Here is a 21042-nt window from a genome sequence, read left to right as displayed (position 1 = left end):
CTGTTCTACCTACAAATAATGCTCAAAACAATGGGGTAAAGACTTCAGAATAGAAACTCAGATGCTGAGGCAAGCAGGGGAGAGGCAAGCAGGGGAGGGGCAGGCAAAGAGATGACCTTAACCCTAAAAGCGTTCCCACCTAGAGATTTCAATGAATTGGGATCCAATCTAAATGGTCCCTTTTAGAGCAAGAGAAGCACCATATATGAAACCTGCAACCCACACTGGTCCCCGTTCTGCCTCACATGAAGTGAGTGACTTTCAGCAAATTAAGAAAGAACAGAACAATCCCTGCACCTTCCCCCTGGCAAGGCTGTTTGGAGACTGAATGAAATTGCTTATGTGAAATTGATCTGTAAACTGGAAAGCAACATGCAAATGGAAGGCAAGAGATTTAGGGTTTACTTAGATCAGTATGTAACAAGTGCAGGACTCATCCATGAGAAGAAGTGAAGAATTCACCACTGAATCGTACCAGGAGAAAGTAATTCCCTATGTAATGATCTTCCAATCTCCCTGCTGACATGAAGGACAAAGTCCAAGATTGGTACCATGATCCAGTTAATACCTCTTCCTAACAGTTACTAAAGACAGAACAGGACTGAGGCTCAGGACCTTCAGCAAACAAAAGCGGTGGGCAGGGCTTCCCTGGTGGCGCAGTGGTTGAGAGTCCACCTGCTGATGCAGGGGACATGGGTTCGTGCCCCGGGCCAAGAAGATCCCACATGCCACAGAGCATCTAGGCCCGTGAGCCATGGCCGCTGAGCCTGCGCGTCCGGAGCCTGTGCTCCGCAACGCGAGAGGCCACAACAGTGAGAGGCCCGCGTACCGCAAAAAAAAAAAAAAAAAACCGGTGGGCAATTAATTCTGTTTTACTTTCTTTCTATAAACTTTTTAACAACTCTTCTAATTATGTCAAGTGATACTGGTTTTCCATTTAAGACAGTGATATAAAATCTCCCCCCCAAAATTTATTTTGACGAAAGAAAAAAACTGAGTTAATCTAGAGAGAAATATTACATAAGTAATAATAACATGGGTAGCACATGGATATGGCAAAAACCATGAAGCTGATGTGCAAATGACTGAAATTTGGAAAACACTTAATGATGAAATGTCCGAAAGGGCGACTCCAAACTCATAATTCCTAGAAGGCAAGGACCAAGTTTTATCCATCTCCAATACTCCAGAACCTTATGCAGCACAAAGAACACAGTGGACCCCCTACAAACACTCTATTAATTGGGAGATAATTCTTATTATAAATACTCAGTTTGAGCCTTGGTGCATCCTGGCTCTAAAACCAAACACATGAGTAGATTCCCCCAAGCAGGTAAGAGTGGGATCGACCCTAAATAATCAGGAGATCAGAGCCAAGGACAGAATAAACCCTGAGAAGCTTTGCGAGAAAAACAGGATACTGTTTGCACACTGTGCATCAGAAAACAAAGAGAAAGTCTAAAAATAAAACAAAAAACTTAGAGCAAAGAAACAAAAAAGCAAAGCTCCACAAACTCCACAGCTTCAATTAGCCTGACCACAGCTAAATTACTGCTTCCCAAAGAACTAAATGAGGGAAATGAGGGAAACTCAATTGGGGTCGGGGGTGAGGGGTGGGAGGGAGGCTGTGTTGTCAGGTCAGCTGTTTTTGAGAAGAACCTAAATTCAAAACTAGAAAAAACTTTCACTAAAAACCTATATAGATAGGGAAATATTTTAAAAACTTCACACTGATAAGTTGACTTAGGTGATTTAGTAGCACTGATGAAAAATCTTGAAAACTGTTTATCATATTTGGGGAACTCCATAAACACTGGGAATGAAAATAAAAGCAATTTTAAAAATTAGCAGTATCGGAGAGATTGGTTCAAGATGGCGGAGTAGAAGGACGTGCTCTCACTCCCTCTTGTGAAAGCACCAGAATCACAACTAACTGCTGAACAATCATCGACAGGAAGACACGGGAACTCACCAAAAATGATACCCCACATCCAAAGGCAAAGGAGAAGCCACAGTGAGACGGTAGGAGGGGCGCAATCACAATAAAATCAAATCCCTTAACTGCTGGGTGGGTGATTCACAGACCGGAGAACACTTATACCACAGAAGTCCACCCACTGGAGTGAAGGTTCAGAGCCCCACGTCAGGCTTCCCAACCTGAAGGTCGGGCACTGGGAGGAGGAATCCCCAGAGAATCAGACTTTAAAAGATAGCAGGATTTGATTTCAGGACTTCAACAGGACTGGGAGAGACAGAGACTCCACTCTTGGAGGGCACACACAAAGTGTGTGAGTTCTCAAGAGTTTCTGCTGAGAAATCAGCTGTTACCTTACGGGAGTTCCCTTGTCTGTTATTTGTCATTTTTCCCTTGCTGCTTTCAATAATTTTTCTTTGTCTTTAATTTTTGCAAGTTTGATTACTATATGTCTCGGCGTGTTTCTCCTTGGGTTTATCCTGTATGGGACTCGCTGTGCTTCCTGGACTTGGGTGGCTATTTCCTTTCCCACATTAGGGAAGTTTTCGACTATAATCTCTTCAAATGTTTTCTCGGGTCCTTTCTCTCTCTCTTCTCCTTCTGGGACTCATCAAGAAAAAGAGGGAGAGGACTCAAATCAATAAAACTAGAAATGAAAAAGGAGAAGTTACAACAGACACTGCAGAAATACAAAGCATCCTAAGAGACTACTACGAGCAACTCTATGCCAATAAAATGGACAACCTGGAAGAAATGGACAAATTCTTTCAAAGGTATAACCTTCTAAGGCGGAACCAGGAAGAAGGAGAAAATATGAACAGACCAATCACAAGCAATGAAATTGAAACTGTGATTAAAAATCCTCCAACAAACAAAAGTCCAGGACCAGATGGCTTCACAGGTGAATTCTATCAAACATTTAGAGAAGAGCTAACACCCATCCTTCTCAAACTCTTCCAAAAAATTGCAGAGGAAGGAACACTCCCAAACTCATTCTATGAGGCCACCATCACCCTGATACCAAAACCAGACAAAGATACTACAAAAAAAGAAAATTACAGACCAATATCACTGATGAATATAGATGCAAAAAACCTCAACAAAATACTAGCAAACAGAATCCAACAGCACATTAAAAGGATCATACACCATGATCAAGTGGGATTTATCCCAGGGATGCAAGGATTCTTCAATATATGCAAATCAATCAATGTAATACACCATGTTAACACCTGAAGGATAAAAACCATATGATCATCTCAATAGATGCAGAAAAAGCTTTTGACAAAATTTAACACCCATTTATGATAAAAACTATCCAGAAAGTGGGTATAGAGGGAACCTACCTCAACATAATAAAGGCCATGTATGACAAACCCACAGCAAAATTCTCAATGGTGAAAAACTGAAACCATTTCCTCTAAGATCAGGAACAAGACAATGATGTCCACTCTCGACACTATTATTCAACATAGTTTTGGAAGTCCTAGCCACAGCAATCAGAGAAGAAAAAGAAATAAAAGGAATACAAGTTGGAAAAGAAGAAGTAAAACTGTCACTGCTGATGACATGATATTATACATAGAGAATCCTAAAGATGCCACTAGAAAACTACTAGAGCTAATCAATGAATCTGGTAAAGTCGCAGGATACAAAATTAATGCACAGAAATCTCTTGCATTCCTATACACTAACAACACAAGATCAGAAAGAGAAATTAAGGAAACAATCCCATTCACCAATGCAACAAAAAGAATAAAATACCTAGGAATAAACCTACCTAAGGAGGTAAAAGACCTGTACTCAGAAAGCTATAAGACACTGGTGAAAGAAATCAAAGATGACACAAACAGATGGAGAGATATACCATGTTCTTGGATTGGAAGAATCAATACTGTGAAAATGACTATACTACCCAAAGCAATATACAGATTCAGTGCAATCCCTATCAAATTACCAATGGCATTTCTTACAGAACTAGAACAAAAAAATCTTAAAATTTGTATGGAGACACAAAAGACCCCGAATAGCCAAAGCAGTCTTGAGGGAAAAAAACGGAGCTGGAGGAATCACGCTCCCTGACTTCAGACTATACTACAAAGCTATAGTAATCAAGACAATATGGTACTGGCACAAAAACAGAAATATAAGTCAATGGAACAGGACAGAAAGCCCAGAGATAAACCCACGCACCTATGGTCAACTATTCTATGACAAAGGAGGCAAGGATATACAATGGAGAAAAGACGGTCTCTTCAATAAGTGGTGCTGGGAAAACTGGACAGCTACATATACAAGAACTGGACAGCTACATGTACAAGAATGAAATTAGAACACTCCCTAACACCATACACAAAAATAAACTCAAAATGGATTAAAGACTTAAATGTAAGACCAGACACTATAAAACTCTTAGAGGAAAACATAGGAAGAACACTCTTTGACATAAATCACAGCAAGATCTTTTTTGACCAACCTCCTAGAGTAATGGAAATAAAAACAAAAATAAACAAATGGGACCTAATGAAACTTAAAAGCTTTTGCACAGCAAAGGAAACTATAAACAAGATGAAAAAACAACTCTCAGAATGGGAGAAAATATGTGCAAATGAATCAATGGATAAAGGATTAATCTCCAAAATGTATAAACAGCTCATGTAGCTTAATATTAAAATGAAAACAACCCAATCAAAAAATGGGCAGAAGACCTAAATAGACATTTCTCCAAAGAAGACATACAGATGGCCAAGACACACATGAAAAGCTGCTCAACATCACGAATTATTAGAGAAATGCAAATCAAAACTACAATGAGGTATCACCTCACACCAGTTAGAATGGGCATCATCAGAAAATCTACAAACAACAAATGCGGGAGATGGTGTGGAGAAAAGGGAACCCTCTTGCACTGTTGATGGGAATGTAAAACGATAAAACCAGTATGGAGAACAGTATGGAGGTTCCTTAAAAAACTAAAAATAGGGCTTCCCTGGTGGCGCAGTGGTTGAGAGTCCGCCTGCCGATACAGGGGACACGGGTTCGTGCCCCAGTCCAGGAAGATCCCACATGCCGCAGAGCGGCTGGGCCCGTGAGCCATGGCCGCTGAGCCTGCCCATCCGGAGCCTGTGCTCCGCAATGGGAGAGGCCACAACAGTGAGAGGTCTGCGTACCGCAAAAAAACCCCAAAAAACTAAAATAGAATTATCATACGACCCAGCAATCCCACTACTGGGCATATACCCTGAGAAAACCATAATTCAAAAAGACACATGCACCCCAATGTTCATTGCAGCAGTATTTCCAATAGCCAGGTCATGGAAGCAACCTAAATGCCCGTCGACAGATGAATGGATAAAGAAGATGTGGTACATATATACAATGGAGTATTACTCAGCCATAAAAGGGAATGAAATTGGGTCATTTGTAGAGATGTGGAGAGATCTAGAGACTGTCCTACAGAGTGAAGTAAGTCAGAGACAGAAAAACAAATATCGTATTTTAATGCATGTATGTGGAATCTAGAAAAATGGTACAGATTCGGTTTACAAGGCAGAAATAGAGACACAGATGTAGAGAAGAAACGTATGGATACCAAGGGGGGAAAGTGACGGGGTGGTGGTGGTGGTGGTGGAATGAATTGGAAGATTGGGATTGACATATATACACTAATATGTATAAAATAGATAACTAATAAGAACCTGCCGTATAAAAAATAAAATAAAATCCAAAAAAATAAAAATAAAAATTAGCGGTATCTTTAAAAAAAAACTAGTCACATGTAGATGTTTTATTATCACTATAAAAAACGTGAAAAGTTTATTTCAAAAGACATATGCAAAATATGTACCCAATAATCTAAAACCAAGACGCTAGAGCATCAGTATAGCTTTGATCCTCCAATTACCAAGCATAAAATAGCAGTCTCCTTGGTGAAGGGGTATCGCCAAACCAGGTGTCTCTATGTCCCATGAGATCTTAAAACCAACGTGCCAAATATCAGGATCTCTGCCTTCGAGTTGAGGGTCATCCTCACTTTCCTCTTCAGGGTCTGTCAAAAGAGAAGAGAGTTGTCAGAAAGGAAATGTTTCATCTAAAGTTCTGGGTTTCGTAACAGTTACCTTAGGAATAACTGAGGTTTTAATAAAATATGGATAAGTGAACTACATACTCTTTTTACATCATATTTTTTAAAAACACATTCTTTAGAATATTTTTCACATGTCATTTATTTTTTAATCAAAAAAATCTGAAGATGGTGAGGAAATAACCACAGATACCAAAGGAAATGAAAGAAGATTATTTTGTTCAATGTAACTAAATTAGAAAATCTGGATAGGTTTTTAGGAAAACATTAATGACCAAAATTGACCCCAGAAGAGGTAGAAAAGCTTAAAAAAGCCAAAGAAGGTATAGGGGTGGTTGTCAAAGAACACAGGAGTAGAGAGCTGCAAAGGAGAATTCTATCAAAAAACTAAGAAGTGGGTAATTTCAATCCACTGTAAATTGTTCAAGAGCACAGAAAAAGAAAAGCGTTCAAATTCTTTTCATAAAGACAAAATACGTATCAAACTCCAAAGCAAGCACATGCATGTGTGTGTGCACGCGCACACACACACACACACCAGTCTCACATCTGAAAATCAATGCATAATTCTTAAATACAGTACAGATGGTCCCCAACTTAACGATTTTTCAACTTTACAATGGTGTGAAAGCAACATGCGTTCAGTCAAAACCATACTTCGAATTTTGAATTTCATCCTATCCCAGGCTAGCAACATGCAGAACAATACTCTCTTTGATGTTGGGCAGAGGCAGCTCCAAGTCAGCCACGTGATCAAAAGGGTGGAGAACTAATACACTTACAACCATTCTGTACCCATATAACCATTCTCATTTTCACTTTCAGTACAATATTCAATAAGTTACATGAGATATTCAACACTCTATTATAATATACTTTGTGTCTGATGATTTTGCTCAGCTGTAGGCTAATGTAAGTGTTCTGAGCAGGTTTAAGGCAGGCTAGGCTAAGGTATGATGTTCGGTAGGTTAGCTGTATTAAATGCAGCTGTGACTTATGATATTTTCAACTTACAATGGGCTTATTGGGAGATAACCCCATTGTAAGTCATGGAAGATCTATATAAGAAAACAGAATCCAAATCCAGCAGCATATTAAAAGGATAACTTTCCATGACCAAGTAGAACTTATTCCATGAGTACAAGGATAGTTCAATATGCAAAAGTCTATACTTGAAATTCATCATATTCATAGATGAAAACAAACAAACAACAGATATATGAGTCACCAGAATTACACAAATGTATGTGACAAAATATATCCTTTTGCGGTAAAAACCTCAGTAAGATAGCAATGGGTGGCTAGTTCCTTAACATGATACAATACAGATCTATCTCAATCCCAAAGCCAGCATATTTTAATAGGGAAACATTAGAAACAGTCCCAAAGTTAAGACAATGCCCTTTATCACAACACTGACTCACTCAAACAAACGTAAAGACATATTATGTTCCTGGGAAATAAGACAAAACATCATGGAAATGACGGTTCTCCCTAAATCACCTATAAATTTGACACAAACACAACAAAAATACCAACAGGATTGATTTTTTAGGTGAATGGGGCAGGTCACTAGACAAGCTGATTCTCTAATTCACATAGAAATATAAACAAGCAAGCACAGACATGGAATTTTTTTTTTAACTATACAAAGAGCTCCTACACATCAATAAGATAAAGATCAATTATCACATAGAAAAATGGACAAAAGTTGTAACGACAGAACACATAAAATGAAATGAGTTTGTAAACATATAAAAAGATGTTCAAACTTATTTATGTAAGAGTAATACAAAGCCATAATAGATATTTTTCACCTATCAGATCACAAAAAAATCAAGCACTTTGGTAAAATATGGTGTTAGTAAGAGTGCAGCAAAATGGCACATTTATATTCTCTGTAGAAGACTATTTGGCAATTCCTATCAAAATTACAAATACATAAACCCTTTGAACTTATAAGAATTCCACAATTCCACTTTTAGGAATGTATACTAAAATTCCTACTTGCAGAGGTCGCAAATTGAGTGAGGATATTTACTGTAATACTGTTTATAAGAGCAAAAGATCAGAATAACCTAAATATCCATCAATAAGTTTCTGGTTTAATAAATTATGAAATGTCCAAGTAATAAATACTATATAGCCACTAAAAGTAACATGAGTATGCACTGATAGAGAACTATCTGATATATTTTTAAGGGAAAGAAAGGCATAGGCTATAATTTGTGTAAAAAGTACAAACACACACATGTACATATATGTACATATAATATTTCTGGAAGGAAAGTCAAGACTGACTTTTCTGGGCAGAGAACTACATGGCTGGGATGAGGAGTGGGAGAGACGTAAAGGAAGTGGAAGGCAGACACTATGGTTCACCTACACTAATAGTCCTGCACTTACATAAAAACTTGTAAAAGTTCACCTAAGAAATATTTACTGAGCAGTTACTGTATACAAGGCACTGACCTGGGCACTTGGGGTATATCAGTAAATGAAACAAAGACCTAGACCCAGGGGAGCTTTCCTTCCAGGGGAGTTGTAAATGTTCATCACTGATTACTAAAAAAGGGAATATTTCAAATTCCATTAGACTTTAATCCACTAGACTCTGGTCTTCAAGGGCAGGGTCCATTTTTCTGTTTCATCCACATTTAGAGCCCCAGTGACTGGCATATAAAAAGCATCCAATGAACACCTGTACTAAATTGCCTGCTTAAAAACAGAATGTTCTTTCAGTTCACACCATTCACGGTCCTTACTATGCTAGATGGCAGGAAAAGAAAATGTTAATTTGGGGGGGGGGGAACAAATGCAAATTAAATCAAATAATGTAATAAAGCGTGACACTGCTAAATTAGGACAGTTCTCAATATTAAAGAAATCTAGAGAAGAGACAGGTTCAATGAGGGTTCGAAAGGGTAGAGCAGAATTCTTGGAGAAGATCAAACTTGAAAGACAAGTACGGTTCAGACTCACAGAGGGCAGAGTACAAAAGATGTAAAGTTTTACGCCATCAAAATGGACAATAAACCATGTTTTACTTAGGCTGCATCATGGGCATGCCACACACACAATCCAAAAGTATGTGCTCCCAGATGGCACGTATTCACATACAGGGTCCCTACATTCTGAACATCTTACTCGCCAGTAACTGTGCACCAGGGTCAGAGGCAGTAAAAGAAAGGAAAAAGAAACTCCCCTTTATAACTATTTGTTCCCATTACTTTGCAAAGGTATGGTGAAAAAAATCAGACCAGAAATCCAAGTTCATGGTCTCTTCAAAGAAGGAATGCTACCAGGACCTTTACGGACACATGCAACCGTGGAGATCTTCAGTTCTCTAAGTTTGAATCTAAAATCTGGGACGTCCCTGGCAGCACAGTGGTTAAGAATCTGCCTGCCAATGCAGGGGACACTGATTCAAGCTCTGGTCCGGGAAGATCCCACATGCCGTGGAGCAACTAAACCTGTGCGCCACAACTACTGAGCCCGCGCACCTAGAGCCTGTGTTCCACAACAAGAGAAGCCACCACAATGATAAGCCTGCGCACCACAATGAAGACCCGATGCAGCCAAAAATAAATAAATAAATTTATTCAATAAAATAAAATAAATTCTGCCATAGGAACAGAATCTTACCTTTTGTCATATGCATTATTTCTGATACGTATTTTCTCAAATACTCTTTAGTTAAGAGCAATTTTTAGCTAGACTTCTTTAAAGTCATAGAATTAAAAAGTCCAAAGGCATTTTCTAGGTTAATCCCAAAAACATTTTAAAGAGAGTCCTCTGGAACAGGAGTGACAAATACCTTATATATCAGAGGACACAACGAATTCACTGGTTGTGGCTTTTCTGAGGACTGGTGTAGAATCGCTCTGAAATTTTCTCTAGGCTCAGCAGGAGAGAGTGGTATGATTGATTACTGATGTCTGTCACGGGCACTTGAAGGGAGCTAGCAGCACCAGAACTAGATGTTTGCTGTCCATTGTCTGATGACATTTTCCAGGAAGTTCCTGTACATAATACACAGTTATACATAATACACAGTTACACCTGAAAATACCAGAGTTTGCAAAACTAGATCCTATGGACCAGAAAAGAGCTCACGAGGATATATAGCCTGACCTTCACTATATTTTCTGAACAAATCTAAAGTTAGTTGCCCACTGACAAAAGTGCTTTGTGGGATTTCCCTGGTGGCGCAGTGGTTGGGAGTCCGCTTGCCAATGCAGGGAACACGGGTTCGATCCTTGGTCCGGGAAGATCCCACATGCCGCGGAGCAACAAAGCCACAACTACTGAAGCCCATGACTAGAGCCCGTGCTCCACAACAAGAGAAGCCACCGCAATGAGAAGCCTGCACACCACAACGAAGAGTAGCCCCCTCTCGCCACAACTAGAGAAAGCCCACGTGCAGCAACAAAGACCCAACGCAGCCCAAAATTAAAAATAAATAAATTAATAATAATAAAAAAAAAGTGCTTTGTGTAAAAATACCAGTGTCCAGCTACTCTTGAATTATAAGCTCAAATATCACTGGGGCAGTCACAAGTGGCTGCAGGTAAGAAGTAGCTGCCCGTTTTAGACAAGGTACTAGTGGCAGTCCCCAGTCAGCCACCTGACTCCTTTGCAGTACCTGCCTAGCCCCTACAGGCATTCAAGTCCATGAAGCTTGCTCTAGCCTACAGGCAAATCAGGCCTATCCCCTGCTTTTATAAAGTTTCACAGGAACAGAGTCAGGACCATTCATTTGAATGCTGTCCACAGCTGCTTTCACACATAACAAGGTTGAGCAGCTAAGACACAGACCGTAAGGCCCATAAAGCTGAAAATCTTTACTATCTGGTCCTTTATACAGAAAACACTTGCCAACTGCTGCTCTAGAGTCTTGATATCTGTGATTTGATAGAGATGCCCACAGCACATATTAGTGAAGAAGCCGAGGCTGAATAAAGTAATAACGATGCAATGTGACTAACACCTACTAATGTTGAAACCGAGCAGGGCCCTATGGGGCTCCCAGGCATGGAGGCCTTTTGGTCCCCCATTTCTTATAGGCAAGACTCCAGCCTCCATGACCTTCCCTGAGTTCCAAAGGGCAGATTCAAACAGTTGCTAATCAAGGGAGGAGCAGCCAGGAAGCCACCTGAGGCCAGATTAAAGGGACCAGAGAAGGTCCTCAAGATTAGGAGACCACTGGAGACCCTGCACACACCCGAATCTTGTCAGCAACCCCACCCTTTAGAAACTCTGCAGAAGAACAATGCAAGACTGTTACTGCCTTGAACCTTATTGCATACCCCTGACCACTGAGCCCCCAGACTATAAGGCCTCTCCCTATCCAAGGAGGGGGCACACTTGAGGTGCTAGCCTGCTGTGTTCCCCCCTTTGCCTGGCAAAGAATAAAGACACCCTTTCTTTCCCCTCCAAAACTCTGTCTCTGTCTCTCATTTCGGCACTGGTGTACAGGGAGCCAAGATTTTGGCAACAGTGTCAAGTGACTAATACCAGCACACAACATAATAAAGCAATTAATGCTAAATTATTTGATAAGATCAAGTTAACAAAAGAATACTGATATGAGAACTCAATATTTATATGTGTGATACCCCAAGGCTTTCAGGCTGCTTCATGCTAGAGGGTCCTAATGATAACAGATGTAGCAAGTAGCCCAAGAAAAAAGAATAGAGACATTTTAAGAAGACTTGTCCTACGTCCCTCCCTGGTCAAATCAATGACAACTTAACTTTAAAAACAAATGATGTTTAAACTACAAAGACAATGATTTTCAGGTAGTTTTAATGCCACCAAGTATGGACGTTCTAAAAAGGGATCATCTTTATAGGCTAACAGACTGGTTGACTACTTTCCCCTCTAAATTTCATCCTCACACTCTTCTCAATATGGAACCAATAAAGTCTTGAACAACAAACAGAGACAGTAATTGCAATCAGTGTTGCCTGATGTCTCCCATAAATCCAGCACCTTTGCAATGTGCTCATTAAAATGATGTTTTGTTGAAAGTTTGTTTCCTCCGTCAGCTGGGTAGGGAGGAGGGAAGCCGTATGTCTGATAAATTTTTTATTGCATAAATACAGTGTTGCCCACTTTCTCAATAAAATCAACTTGTAATTACCTATAGCAACTGCAACTGATTACTGTTCCCCTATGTTATTTTGGAAACAAGCAGAGGCAGTTGGCTCCTACTTGCCTTTGAACTTCAGTAACGTTGAAACGATTTTAAGTATCTCAATGTGTTTGGTGCATTCCCAGCTCCCACTAACCAAACTACTAAAGAAGTGAAAGATGTGACAAAATACAAAAGAAGACTAAGTTTAAAGGTCAAGTTTAAAATGTCCAAAACTGCCCCCGCCAAGTTAACCAATTTGATTTATTTATACTAACTAGTTTTTGAGAAAAAATTAATTCCATTTAATAAAAGATAAATGCCATCAAATGTTTTGTTTCCATTCACAAAGCTGTATGCAAAGAGTGTCGCATAGAAAACAAAGATAGAAGCCTGAGCACGAAAGAAGAGATGACAGTTCTAATCAAGTAAAATATATCACTTGAAATTTTCTACCATATTTAACAGCATATACCATTAATAATGTATGTCAATAATTTCCCTGATATGTAAATATATATTCATCATCACCACACATTAAAAATTAGCCCTGGGCTTCCCTGGTGGTGCAGTGGTTGAGAATCTGCCTGCCAAAGCAGGGGACACGGGTTCAAGCCCTGGTTTGGGAAGATCCCACATGCCACGGAGCAACCAGGCCCATGAGCCACAATTACTGATCCTGCGCGTCTGGAGCCTGTGCTCTGCAACAAGAGAGGCCGCAATAGTGAGAGGCCCGTGCACTGCGATGAAGAGTGGCCCCCACTTGCCGCAACTAGAGAAAGCCCTCGCACAGAAACGAAGACCCAACACAGCCATAAATAAATAAATAAATAAATAAAATTAAAAACAAACAAACAAACAAAAAACTATTCCCTTAAAAAAAAAATAGCCCTATTTCCTATTCCCTATTCCCTTAGCCAAGTGCTAAAATTCTAAGACTCTGGACCTGGCAACTATTTTCTGTTTCCTTAACCCTACACCTAGAGGGGCTTAAATAGCAGGTACCTTCCTATCCATGTCACAGATATTGAGGCAGGAGAAACCCAGAAGTTGCAGAGGGTCAGCTGGTGTACGGAGCCTAACGATGCTTTCTCTGTCCAGCACTGATCTATGACATTCCAGCGCCTGGGACAAGAAATCATTTTTAAAAATGGAGACAGAAAGTGAAAGGGGAAGGTATGAGTTTGGGAAGACACATTCTAGAAGGGAAATGGCATGGTGGGTGTTTAGGAACGTAACTGATTCTGAGTTGTAAGAGTATTACATGAATGACATGGATTTGCAAGTGAAGAGGCTGGCGAGGCAGCGAGAGGCCAGGACATGGCAGGTTTTGTGAATCATGGTAAGCAAGCTAGACTTATACTGAGGGCAGTGGCAGACACTGATAATGACTTTTTCATAGGGTCAGATCTGTTTTTCAGAATGATCCCCTGGGAAGGTAGATGCTTCTGTGTGCAGACTTTGGATAATTTTCCAGGATAGGTTTCCAAAGTAATGGCAAATGGCCTAAGCCAGAGAACATTTGGGAAACACTCCTGAAGGACTCTATTCCTTAGAAAGAAGGGTGGGTCAGGAAGAAGCCTTCCTCAAAGAGCTCTACCGGGCTTCCCTGGTGTCGCAAGGGCTTCCCTGATGGCGCAGTGGTTGAGAGTCCGCCTGCCAATGCAGGGGACACGGGTTCGTGCCCTGGTCTGGGAAGATCCCACATGCCGTGGAGCAGCTGGGCCCGTGAGCCATGGCCGCTGAGCCTGAGCGTCCGGAGCCTGTGCTCCGCAACGGGAGAGGCCACAGCAGTGAGAGGCCCACGTACCGCAAAAAAAAAAAAAAAAGAGAGCTCTACCATTTAAAAATGCTTTCCTTGATTGGTTGTGAGGAACAAGCAGTCAAGCTGGCTGCTAACACAGAGCACATTACTCAGCCACTGAGGAATGAATGGTCTGAAGAAATGGAGAATTCAGAAGTTGGAAGAAAAAAGAAAAAAAACCAACACCCTCATCAGTCTCAGCTCAGAATCTATAACAAGAAGCTGCTCTAACGTGTCTCGAAACAAGCAATCAGGACAAACGCAGTCCCCTGACACACATAAATTATAAAATTAATTATAAGTTTTCTAGGATTTCAGGAGAAATACTGAAAACTCTTTACTGAAAAATCTGAAGCTTTTCAACATGATGTCTGTCTCTGTCAGCTTTCAGATAAAGCATTTGAAAAAAAGTTTTTTTAAGATATAAATATTCACATACATAGGAGAAGCTCATTATATCATGTTTCATGGACTTGGGGGAATAAAGGGAAAGTGAGAAAAGGTGAGAAAAACTGCTCTGGGGGCTCTCGGCTAAAGCTTTAAGACCACGACATTATTTGAAATAAAATATGAAATGAGGAGAGGAAGCAGAAAGACTTCTCAAATAATACATTCCCCGAACCAAAGCTTCGAACAATAGAGGTTGCAATTCTGTGGGCAACCTCAGGAAAGTATAGAGAGTGTCATGGAGCCTTAGAGGAAACCTTGATGTTGTAAACAGCATAGAAGACCAGAATCAAAGTGGATTAATCAAAAAAGAATAATGGTTTGTTAACCCAGCTTCAGGCAAAGCTTTATCCAGTGTTCAAAATACATGTCCAAGACCCAGTTTCTCTCCTTTCCAAAGCTCCTGAAAAAGAGAGTGGCCACAAAAGCTGGAGGTGGTCATTTGGGGACCACGAGAAGTTTGTTTCCGTCAAGAAAAGAAAGTTACAGCTCAAAAAGAGCCAAAATATGAAGGGGAAGAGGTTTGAAACTGACCACACATTACTGTCAAAATAAGGTCCACTTGAAGCCTGTGAGGCTTAGTATTAAATAAAAGAATTCCTTATCTTTTAAAATTAAGCTTGTTTAGGTCAAGTATCTGCTATCTGCAATCAAAAGAATCCTAATACTAAACAGAGATCATAGTTGCAGAAATCAGAAGAGTTATCGGACAGTGGCCACAATATAGTTGAACGGCACAAACTACTCAAGAACAAAAGATACCTACTGATTTTGGGCAAAAAAAGTACTTATTTTGCATTATACGCACATACAAAGAAGGATCAAGACACAAGCCATGCCTTCAAAGAGCTTACAATTCTAATTCAAATATGTGTAAAACTAATGCATGGCTTTAGAAGTCAAGACAATGGTTACTGTTGGGGAAAAGAATATGCTGGAAGGGAGCATTTCTGGAGTACTAATGTTTTCTTTATTGATCTGGGAGCTAGTGACACAGATATGTCCGGTCTGTGACAATTCACCAAGCTACATGTTTATGATGTTTGTAATATTTCAATAATTTAAAAAAGAAAAACCTCAATAGACCAGTTGGAAGATAAAGTTAAGAAAACCTCTGAGAGTATATTAGAAAAATACAAAAAGATTAAAAATAAGAGAATAAGTAAGAAAATTAGAGGAAACAGTCCAGAAAGTTCGAGAACCACACCATATGGATTCTAGAGAGAAGAGAAAACTGGAGAGAAAGAAACCATTAACACAGTGATTCAAGAAAATATCCTACATTGAAGGACATGAGTTTTCAGATGGAAAGGACCTACCAAATGCCAGTAGAATGGATGAAAAAAATATCACTGCAAACTTATAAAACATTAGGAAAAAAATCCAACCAAAAGTCACATAAAGGATAAACAAAAAAATCAGAGCTCTCAACATGAACACGGGAAGATAAAAGACACTGGTACAATGCCCTCAAAATTCTGAAGGAAAATTACTTCCTGTCAAGATTTCCATACCTAACGTAGCTACACATGTTAATGTAGAAGAAAGATAATTTAAGACATTCAAGGTCTCAAAAATTTACCTTCGAAGCACCCTTTCTCAAGAAACCATTAGAGGATATGCTCCACCAAAATAAAGAAACAAATCAGGAAAGAGACAGACATGGGATGCAGGAATCTGAAAACTCCCAACAGAGGAGACTGGATTATGATGAAGGGATAACACCAGATGGAACACCTGGGCTGCTCTTTTCTGAGGAGCCACCGCAAACTTCACATCCCACTTCTAAAATTGTAGACTTCAAATATGTGCAGTTTATCGTATGTAAATTATAGCCCAATAAAGTTATGGAGAGAGGGAAAACAAGTTCAGCCATTCTGATTGGCCTAGCCTTCTCTTGACGATGAGGAGATGTCACTGCTAGGCTTCTTTCCTCACGGGCACTGGACACTGCCCCTCCTTTCTGGTGAAAAGATATGGGACTCGACAGAACCATCTCTCATCACCTCTGCCTCTTCTAACCTGGCCCCCATCTCTAGTCTGGATTACCCAGTGGCCTCTTGCAGCTCCCCTGCTTCCAGTGCTGCCTCCCTTCGGCCCCAAACTGCAATGGTTCTCCATCTCACTCCAAGTATAAGCCCAGTATTTGTATTACAGTAGCCTCTCCTTATCTGCGGTTTCACTTTCTGTGGTTTCAGTTACCCGCAGTCAACTGCAGTCTGAAAATATTAAATGGAAAGTTACAGAAATAAACAATTCATACGTTTTTTAAGTTGCGCGCCGTTCTGAGCGGCGTGATGAAATCGTGCACCATCTGGCTCTGTCCTGCCTGGAAAGTAACTCACCCCTTTGTCCAGTGTAGCCTGCTTGGTAGCCCTCTAGTTATCAGATCAACTGTCACAGTATCAAAGTGCTTGCATTCCAGTAACCCTTATTTTACTTAGCAATGGCCCCGAAGCGTAAGAGTAGCGATGCTGGCAATTCCAATATGCCAAAGAGAAGCTGTGAAGATCTTCCTTTGCATGAAAAGGTGAAAGTTCTCGACTTAGTATGGAAAGAAAAAGAATTGTACACTGAGGTTGCTAACATCTATGGTAAGAATAAATCTTTTATCTGTGAAATTGTGAAGAAGGAAAAAGAAATTTGCACTAGTTTTGCTGTTGCACCGCACACTGCAAAAGTTACGGCGACAGTGCATGGTAAATGTTTAGTTAAGACAGGCAAGGTATTAAATTTGTACAATACGAAATTTTGAGACAGAGACTACAGTCACAGAATTTTTATTACAGTATATTGTTATAACTGTTCTATTTTATTATTAGTTATTGTTGTTAATCCCTTACTGTGCCTAATTTATAAATTCAACTTCATCATGGGTATGTATGCACAGGAGAAAGCATAGTCTACATAGGGTTCAGTACATCCGCGGTTTCAGGCACCCACTGGGGGTCTTGGAACGCCTCCCCCATGGATAAGGGGGGGAACTACTGTACAATATTAGAAGGTCCTATCTTCCGCCCCGCCCCTAGTCTTGCCTATCTGTCTTCACTTCTGTTACTTTTCTTTTTCTCTGCCTCTATTCTATTCACACTTGTTGCTTCTGAAACATCCCAAAGTCAGGTTCCATCTCTGAGTCTTCAATATTCACTCACTCGCTCCTCCCAGTCTTTGCTCCAGTGTTACCCAACTAAAGGAAGCTTCACTTTCCTATTTAAAACTGTAAGCCTGTGCCTCACCCTTATTATACAAGCTTATTTGTTTCTTTCCTGTCTTGCTTTGCTAAAACATAAGCTCCATGAGGGCAGGGATTTTTGTTCATTGCTGCATGCTCAGCATCCAGAAGAGTGCTTGGCAAACAGTAGATGCTTACTGTTAACTGAATAAATATCAATAGTTGCACAGGGGTAAAAAAAATGTGACTTATCAAACAAGTATTACTGAGCAGTGTAAGTGACTTCACAAATAACAAAGATAAGGTATGACACACTGAAACAAACAAGATCAAATGAGCTTTGGGACCATAGATAGGGCTGCTGGGAAACTAATAAAAACATTAAAAATCATTTTCTTAAATTATGAGTGCTCTAAGACTTCTAGTTGCAAGCTAGCTTTTCATGGTCTCAAAGGCTGCTAAGAAACATAAAGCTACTCATTTCGAAATAGAGTTAAGAATTATGGAAACAAATTTCCATCCTTCAGTGGATTCAACTTTTCCGGAGTCAGAAACATAAATGGGAATCCTAGAGTTCCAAGAAAATTATTGCAAAGTCCCTGCTTTCTAGCCTATTACATACTCAACAGGAGTCATGGGCCTCTTCTTCCGTTTCCTCCTTTGTCCTTCATGGGAAACCTGGGAAATTATACCAAAAATCTGCAATAGTTGGCACTAGTTAAAATTCTTATGAATTGTGTTTTTTTTCCTATGAAGACCGTATCACAGAAAATATTTCCTTCCAAACAAAAATAGTAACCAATAGTAACTGTTTCAGTGATCCTTCTGAAGGGGTTGGAATCAAAGAACAAGGTGTAGGACTATATTAAACCATGGGTTGTTAATATCTTCCCTGCAAGATTTGTTTTTTTATATCTAGGAGGAACAAGCAATTGCCAGCAAAGCTAGAATAGGAAAATCAAATACTCTGCCTATTTACACATGGTTCCCTAAAGCCATTCCTGATTAAAAACTGTACTATTTCAATCCTCCTACTGGAGACAGCCATTAACTAGCACTGCTTGGGAAGTCAATGAATTTAGTATATAATTAATGATACATGTATCCTATACCAATTACTTCTCAATGACCTCTACTGGCAGAAATAAACCAAGGAGGGATGATTGGCTCATTATAAATCTACATGAAGATTTCACTGGGAAAAGGTATTGAGAGCAAAGTCCTGAAAGATCTTAAGCTTCAACTGAATTTAACTTCAGCAGGAAGTAATCACTTCTGTTTCTGGATACCCAGTGCATTTTACATGAACCTCTCCTGTGGCTGTAACACTCCCTTTCCACTAAGCAACCATGTGACCTTGGACAAATCACTCCCATTCTCCCTGCCTCAGTGTTTTCATCTGTAAAATGAGAGGCTGAACTAGTTGAGTTCAAAAGTCCCTTCCGGGGCCTCCCTGGTGGCGCAAGTGGTTGAGAGTCCGCCTGCCTATGCAGGGGACACGGGTTCGTGCCCCGGTCTGGGAGGATCCCATATGCCGCGGAGCGGCTGGGCCCGTGAGCCATGGCCGCTGAGCCTGCGCGTCCGGAGCCTGTGCTCCGCAACGGGAGAGGCCACAACAGTGAGAGGCCCGCATACCGCAAAAAAAAAAAAAAAAAAAGTCCCTTCCGGATCTGACATTTCATCATTTCATCATTATAACCACCGGAGCACACCTTACTTCACCTATCCTCTCAAGGCAAGAAGGGTACTTGATTCACCTTTGGCGTTTCCATACTGTCTAGAACAGCTACCGGAACCTCCCTTAGCCACTGTTCAACCAACATGTTCAAGGATGCAGAAAACAGTACAGTTGCCTGAAATTTCCATTCTCTTTGCCCCCTTTAGGCCCTTCCCAACCCCAATCATGATTTTAACTGAAATGGTTCCCTTCGAGCTCACCCTTACCATACCTCTGGCAGGATTCTAAAGAGGCCAGAGAATTAAACATAGCACTTGTCACCTGGAAGAAATGCACCCAGCAAAACGTTTCAAGGCACGTGCGTTTTAAACCATCTGACCCAACATGACACACACAGCCAGAGACCTAGAGAGGCTCCCTTTCCTAGTCTAATGCATCCCGGTCATCTGAGAGGAGGTACAGAAAGCTACAGCAGATGTTGTGGGGAGAGGGCAGTGAGGTGGCGGGGAGAAGGGAGAGCATCAGGACCTGCAAACAAGAGAAAGTAGAACGTTCCCGTAACCTTTCCAGAGGTGGACATTTTAAAAACCAAACTCCCACAGGTAACTATACTGCAGGGGCAGGAAATACCTGCTCATAAGGCATTTAGCCTTAGCTAAATTCTGAAACCAGAATGTCTACATTCAAATTCTGCGTTCAAATGTCTGCGTTCAAATCCTAGTTATGCTAACTCACAGCTGTATAACCGTGGAAAAGTTCATCATCCTTCTGTGTCTCGGTTTCCTCGTCTGTAAAATGAGGATAACAGTAGTACTTCGTTCAGAGGGTTGTTGTAAAAATAAAATGGGTTAATACATGTAAAATGCTTCTACTAGTGCCTGGCACATAGTAGGTGCTCAATAAATGAGAGCTCCCAGTACTGCTATTATTATGGGATAGAGTTCTGGGAACCTCGGGGGTTAAGAGAATGAAGGAATTACCCTACTCCTACAGATTCAAATTCTGCAGTTCCCTCATCTAGGTGATAACCGCAAGGATAAAGCTTTATGTATTTATGTATATTTGTATACTTTATCAATCTTAACTACTCCCGACCACAGAAACTATTCATTAAAAATTTTCATTCCTTTCTGCAAGATATTCCAGGTTTCAAAAACTATTTGATCACCCACGCTCTGAAGTACAATAGGACTATTAAACAGAAGGGCTGAAAGTCTGTGGGAGCACAAAGACATCTTTGTAGCTGTTTGAGCTATCACATACCACCACCTCGGTTTCAGAGAGTTGCCTCCTTAAGAAAGAAACTAACAAACTCCATTGTTCGTTCACATCAGAGTTCTTGGATGTGATAGTTCTTAAGTCCCTGGCAAGGCCTTATTAAAGATCAGAGGATCGCGGTTCTTTCCATTAGGACAGCATCAAATCCCCTCCAAGCAATTTTCTTGGGTCAGCATCATTATTTGAGATGCCAGGGCAACTGGTGAAATTTCTAACCGCTAAACTAGTTCCTTGTTTCCGGCCGAAGACATAAGGTAAAGTTAGAAAACATTTTAGCTATCCAGAGGAAATTTTTGAGACTGGGGAAATGGTAAGATATTTAGAGAGAGCCAGGAGAGTTTCTCATTTAAAATCCCTTTTCCAAAACAGTCGTTTTAGTAAATAAGAGTCAAATAACAACAAAATCCAATTAAAAACTAGCTTTCAGAAAACACTGGCCCTTAAAAGTTCCAGTTGATTCCCTGATGG

General features: G+C 40.3%; 1 protein-coding gene across 2 annotated transcripts in view; it reads right to left on the bottom strand.

Annotated features, from left to right (window-relative positions):
• The window catches only part of FTO (FTO alpha-ketoglutarate dependent dioxygenase), a 378421-nt gene that overhangs the window by 239883 nt on the left and 117496 nt on the right, over positions 1-21042 (bottom strand). For both annotated transcript variants that reach the window (XM_060084496.1, XM_060084497.1), the window contains exon 4: positions 5880-6023. In XM_060084496.1, the coding sequence (XP_059940479.1) occupies positions 5880-6023 (144 nt within the window). The remainder of the gene's footprint in view (positions 1-5879; positions 6024-21042) is intronic.

Source organism: Mesoplodon densirostris, chromosome 19 (assembly GCF_025265405.1).
Source record: "Mesoplodon densirostris isolate mMesDen1 chromosome 19, mMesDen1 primary haplotype, whole genome shotgun sequence".
Taxonomy (NCBI): domain Eukaryota; kingdom Metazoa; phylum Chordata; class Mammalia; order Artiodactyla; family Ziphiidae; genus Mesoplodon; species Mesoplodon densirostris.
The sequence above is the reverse complement of the archived record's forward strand: the minus strand, read 5'-3'. Positions and strand labels throughout refer to the sequence as shown.